General features: G+C 42.9%; 1 protein-coding gene across 2 annotated transcripts in view; it reads right to left on the bottom strand.

The window, feature by feature from the left end:
- Positions 1 to 6,176, bottom strand: part of LOC113218051 (uncharacterized) — a 53,717-nt gene that overhangs the window by 20,979 nt on the left and 26,562 nt on the right. For both annotated transcript variants that reach the window (XM_052263670.1, XM_052263669.1), the window contains exons 6-7: positions 3,964 to 4,067; positions 1,412 to 1,610 (exon numbers count right to left, since the gene is read on the bottom strand). In XM_052263670.1, the coding sequence (XP_052119630.1) occupies positions 1,412 to 1,610; positions 3,964 to 4,067 (303 nt within the window). The remainder of the gene's footprint in view (positions 1 to 1,411; positions 1,611 to 3,963; positions 4,068 to 6,176) is intronic.

Raw genomic sequence — 6,176 nt, 5'->3', positions numbered from 1 at the left:
ATCTTAATCATTGGATACGGTACTCCTTATTTTTCTAAGATCAAACCAATTTGAATGAAGTCGTAGGACAAAAATTACCTTGGCGTGCCGTTGCGCCCCGCTAAAGCCCAACACGTATGTTCGCAATAGGCGGATTCAGAGTATAGCTGCATAATTTGAGCATCTAGATACGTCTATGTGTCTCAGCGTTTGTTTGTCCATAGGCCAACACCAAGTACGCGAAGCCCCTTTAAGCCACATTGAATAATGTGGACTTGACGGATTTTTTAGACTGGCCCTGTACCGTAGATGTTCGACGACTTACAGCGTGTAGAGCGGGCATAGAGCGGGTGCCGCACACTAGACCCCAATGCGATTCGATGTCGAACCAACCCGATTCGAAATTTCGAATTATTCGACATCGAATCAGGCAAATTTGAAATCGAACGAATTCGAATCAGGCCGATTCGATTCGATATCGAACAATTCGCACAGCTCTAGTAGCAGTAACCGTAGCCGAAACCGTAACCGTAGCCGTAACCAGAATTTTCGGCTGGGAAAACTTTTCTTGACTTATATGTGGACAAGGACACACACTGTAAAAAATAATCACGGTCACCCATACGGAAATATGCCGTTTACTTAACCTACGGCGTCTCCGTACCTTGGGTTTCGTACCCTCTTCCTATAAGAGCCCATGTAAAAAAAACGTGGGTACGGAGCCAGGGTACGGAAAGGCACGGAAAAAGTCGTGTTAATTTTGATCCGGAAGTCTTCGTCTTGAGTACGGAGTCTGTTACGGCGTTCCGTACCCCCTTCCCTATGCTAGCCCATGTAAAAATCGTTGGTACGGTGGCAATGTGCGGCAAATTTCCGAACCGCTTTCGAAAATCACTCCCAAAAGTGAGGTACGGAACGCCCGTGACAGGCTCCGTATACAAGACTGATTTTTTACAGTGCACCTAACTCTTTGGAGGCCTCTCACTTATCGCGGAGACGTTGTATCGTTTTCAGTAAAACATCATTTTAACTGTCATCATCTCGTGAATAAGCAGAGACAACACCCTACACGATGCGATATCTCTAAGGAGAGTAAGAGGCCTCCAAAGTCAAGTATGCAGAGATCAGCAAAAAGCAGATCCGTCGTTGCTCAGCGACCGTTTTCTGATCCGTCGTTGTTCAGCTACCGCTTTCTGATCCACCGTTGTTCAGCTACCGCTTTCTGATCCACCGTTGTTCAGCGACCGCTTTTTGATCCGCCTTTGTTTCTCGGATGCGTCGAACTTTAGTGCAAAATTGTCCGTACCCATTTAATGTCTAAGTGGGGTGGAGCTAGAAACTCGGTGTGTGGGCGAGTCTGCTCGTTAATGTGTCAAACGATGCAGCGGGCTACAGAGCCTTGCGGGTAGGGTCCGAATGGAAACAGACTTACCGGGAGTGTATTGGAGAGTGGTCACAATGACACCATCGCTGCACATAGACTCGGATATACCTGCAGTAAACTTGGCCCGGCAAATGTATTCTGCTCCAGGATTGAGATCGCTCAGCAAGACGGTGGCCGTCTTGTCGGCAGAGCTGACCTCCAGGACAAAGATGTCCGTGGTTCCAGATGAATAGCAAAGGCAGAGGACCTGTCACATGATACTTCACCACTTACTTAACTTGCAATTGCACACTTGCAAGTATTTAACTTGCAGTTGCACACTTGCAAGTATTTAACTTGCAGTTGCACACTTGCAAGTATTTAACTGGCAGTTGCACACTTGCAAGTATTTAACTTGAAGTTTCTCACTTGCAAGGTTGAGCAGTTGAACACTTAGTTTACCATTGAAGACTTTGTCTAAATATTGTCCTAAGTATGTCTAGTCTGACTTATGTCAATTATCTCATCAGGGCTCACGTAACAGGCTTTGTGGTATATTACTGTTACGCCATGACGGGCCTATGGCATTCGTAGGCCTTCGGTCGGGCAAAAGGCAGAGTCGTAAAGAGGCCTGCGGCCTGAAAAGTCGCCAAATTGGATCCACAGTTTCTTATTTTGACAAGTTACTCCAAAAGAGACCATCAAATATTTGAGGAAACACATTCCTTTGTTTTGGGATCATTTTCGTGTTAGTGCCTCTACAGAGGCACCCTTAAAAGGTGTTATTTAGAACCTTTGTTTTTCCATTGTGACGCCAGACCACGTCTCGCGTAACAGGCTTCGCGATATCTCAGGAAACACTGCAACGCTGCGACGCGCACATATAGCGACCCGGGTGGAACGAACTTGACTAGGTACAATATCGCCGAAGTGTGCTATTCTTTATCTAAAAGTATAAGAAAACTGCAAGTTTTTTCGACAGAATGAACTTTTGAAGGAAGTTTTCGTGTAGTTGTCCTCATAAAGTGTACTTGTAGTTAACTTTTTCTTTACTCTAAATCTTCACTCTTAATATGTTAACATCAATGTGTACTTTTAGATAAGTTCGTTCCATCCGGGGAGGCCTGCGGCGCTGACACCGAAACGATTTAAGGAGAGGGTATAGGTGAACAGGGCGTTCCGGGCCCAAAATTTGACATTATCGAACCATTTGTCGGGTCGGGGTCTTATTACTTTAAAATTAGGGACATGAAACTTCTGCTGTTCGGTAACGGTTTTCATTAAAAGTTCGAATTTTGACAGATTGTTTTCGACGCGTCTTAACAACAATGTTCTATCTGCAGCGTGCGGATTACACAATGTTCTATCTGAAGAGTGCTGAATACACAATGTTCTATCTGCAGCGTACGGATGACACAATGTTCTATCTGCAAAACGCGGGTTTCGGGACACCTCTAAAGTAATGCTTATTACTCCGTAACAGCTCGTTCTACTTCACTTTTTGCAGTCAATAATTAAACATTGGAACTTTACAATTCTTTCCGTGTGCTCAGATTTGCCTTAATGTCTTCCAGTTACTTGCAAACCACACAAAGGTGAAGGGCTGCGCCGAACCCCGTTTTGCAGATAGAACATTGTGTAATCCGCACTCTGCAGATAGAACATTGTTTATTCAGCACTCTGCAGATAGAACATTGTGTAATCCGCACGCTGCAGATAGAACATTGTTGTTAGGACGCGTCGTTTTGTAAAATTCAACGTTTCAGTGATACTAGATAATCTAGGGACCCTTAAGCCCAAAAGAGGGTGTGGTTCGACCCGCAATGTGTGGTTTAAGTATTACTACTCCCTTCACCGTTAAAAATTTCTTGGGATTTCCCAAAGATTCACCTTTCATCACTATTATAAATTCCCAGAGGACTCCGTTCTTAGTTTTTGTGCACTAAAACAGGTGTTGATGGTGAAAGTTTTCATGCGTCTATGTGTTTCAAAATTGAACTCGAAGCGTGAAATCTACAGAGTACTTTGGGAAATCCCAAAGGACTTTCGCAAAACTTTTCACGAGTGTGTTCCTCCGTGAAATTCCCGGATTTTTTCTAAGAGTGTTTACAATTCTGTGACATGAAGCCTTTTTTACGATTTAATAGACCATTTTGTCCTTTTCACGTTGTTTCCGCCAAGAAATGCCCCATGTAATATAGCGCCGAAACGGTACAAAATAGAGCAAAACGGACGAAATTTTCGCCCGTAGAGCGAAAGTATCGACTAGAACTAGCATACTTGCACGCAAAATAGTGTGTTTGCTGAAACAGAAGTGGGTCTTTATAAATTTAGCAAACCGTTTGCTGTTTCAGCAAAATGTTTGCTAGAACAGCAAAAATTTAGCGGGAACAGCAAAAAATGTTTGCTGTTCCCATAGCAGCAAAAGAAAGTTAGCAGCTATGGTAACAGCAAACATTTGAATCATCTGCTCTAACGAACTGTTCCTGAACGGAAGTTTTTTGACAACTATTTTTGACAGTGCGGATCCTTTGTGCGTTAAAACCCGATTCTTCGCAATACAAACAACACTGCTGTTTGTCACGAACAAAGAGTGTTTGGGACCCAAGAAAGCTACCGACCGTTATGTTGAACGACGCGACGGCTGGCGCGTCCTCCACTTTCCAAACGAGCTCCGCTTGCGTTGGACGGGCCCGCGCTATGTAGCCATCCAGTGGTCTACTCCCTGCAAAGGGAGGGTGGCGAAAAATATTGTTGTCAATTATAGTACGCCTGTAGTACACGGCCGTAAATTTTTAAAGCGTAGTAGAACATGCAGCAGCCCGTACACTGTTGAAAAATATTGTCAAGTTATCACGCTCTTTGTAATGACTAGTCTGTTAAAAAACAACATCATTCGTTTTCATTGGCACGTGGCAAAATTTATTCTATTTCGATCGTAGTGGTAGTGGTGCATAACAATGATTCCTACTTTTCACCATGCCGTAACACTACAACACAACAAGTTTGTGTAATTACAAAGTGTTGATGCAGGCTGAGGTAACTAACCACTGTTTTGGAATGAAAATTAGTTTCAGAAAATTGGGTGAATGTTGTTGGATTACAACATGTGTGTTGTTTTTTAACAACATTTGTTGCTGGGCAAGTCCAGAAAAAATAGTAAAAAATACGATTTTACTTAATCGTGGGAGACAACGGAGTTATCCTTTACTAAATTTTGGAAAATAACAAAGCTGTATTTGGCTGAGCCTTAAAGCAATAAGAAATAAAGAATCTGAATAAAAATAAGAGGCGAAGCCTTAACAATCGAGTCGAGTAGCCCCCAGGAGTTTGGGAGATCACAGCCCAACTTATGGGGATCCAACCTTCCCAATGGTAAAGTTTATAGGGTTAATGTGAGTCAGAGATATGTTGTTCTGATGAGAGTACAACAAAAGTTGCTGCGAAACTAATTCTCGAGCAATTATTACCGTTGGAAAGATAACTGAGGTCAAGGTTAAAATGAGAGCTTGCTTCTAAAACGCCTTCTGTTGCAGTCTGTGCGTTGGCAAGCCTGCGCATGAGAACGGCATGGTAGAACTGCACTCTAAAAAATAATACAGAATTCTGTATCAAATTTGATACAGAATTCTGTATCAGGCTCTTGTGATATGGAAAGATGTAACATGGGTACAAAATTCTGTAATCTGATCAAAATGTTACAAAATTCCGTAAATGTTACTATTTTCTGTAACAGATACAAGATCAAGTAACGTTGGATACAATTTTCTGTATCCCTGGATACAGAATTATGGAACTTCGTTGGCGCAGTCTCCGGGAGCCCCGGTGGCATTACACCGGGTTCCAGCGAATTTCTCCTCAGGTAGCCTTGGTGGCCGCGCGGGTAAAGGCGCGACTTCCTAATCCAAGGGTCTGGGGTTCAACTCCCGGTGAGGCAAGGTACATTACTTGAAATGAAATCGAAGGAGTCAAGTCCCCTAGAAAAAAAGAAGAGTGGGAAAGGGAGGAAGAGTAACAAAATGAAGAATTACAATTTTAAAATCCCAAAGATGTTCTGTATCATGTGATACAGATTTTCGTATCCATGTTACAGATTAAAATCTGTATCAAAAATGATACAAAATTCTGTAACATGTGATATGTGAATTACTGCGTAACAATGTTACAGAATTTTGTACTGATTTTTTTTAGAGTGTGAGGTATATCTCGTACGCGCGAGGAGCGGCGTCGAGTAAATGGGAAAAATGGGTACAAAAAAAAACTAAGGAGAAGAGAAGTTGAAAATTACTTCCCCATGATAATTAATTGCCAACATCACAAACTCACAAAACAACGGAAACGCACATCGCTTCCGCGACCAGGGATCAGCCTCTTTGTCTACAACAATGCCTAGTTTATTTATTTGTATTATTGTTTAAGTGTGGATACAGAGTTCACAAAGCGCCGCAAGCGTGATTTTTCACGCCAGGCGTGATTTTTCACGCCAGACGTTATTTTTCATGCTTCCTAAGCTCCACACGGCCAATCAGGAACCGACTTTCATCACGTCGGGCGTGAAAATCACGCTTAGCGTGAAAATCACGCCTAGCGTGAAAATCACGCCTAGCGTGAAAATCACGCCTAGCGTGAAAATCACGCCAAGCGTGAAAATCACGCTTGCATTTAGCGAACTCTGTATCCACCTTTTAAACGTAGGAGTACGTGCAGCAGCCCGTAGTGGCTGAGCTTTAGTCGTTAGTGTGCTAAATTTCTCAAATGTAACGGTTAAAGGAATATAGTAATAGTAATGTACAGATGGAAGGCCAGGGAAGAACAGGAAAAGGGGGAGGGGATG

Source organism: Frankliniella occidentalis, unplaced genomic scaffold, assembly GCF_000697945.3.
Source record: "Frankliniella occidentalis isolate FOCC.00 unplaced genomic scaffold, Focc_3.1 Scaffold13, whole genome shotgun sequence".
NCBI classification, from domain to species: Eukaryota; Metazoa; Arthropoda; class Insecta; order Thysanoptera; family Thripidae; genus Frankliniella; species Frankliniella occidentalis.
The sequence above is the reverse complement of the archived record's forward strand: the minus strand, read 5'-3'. Positions and strand labels throughout refer to the sequence as shown.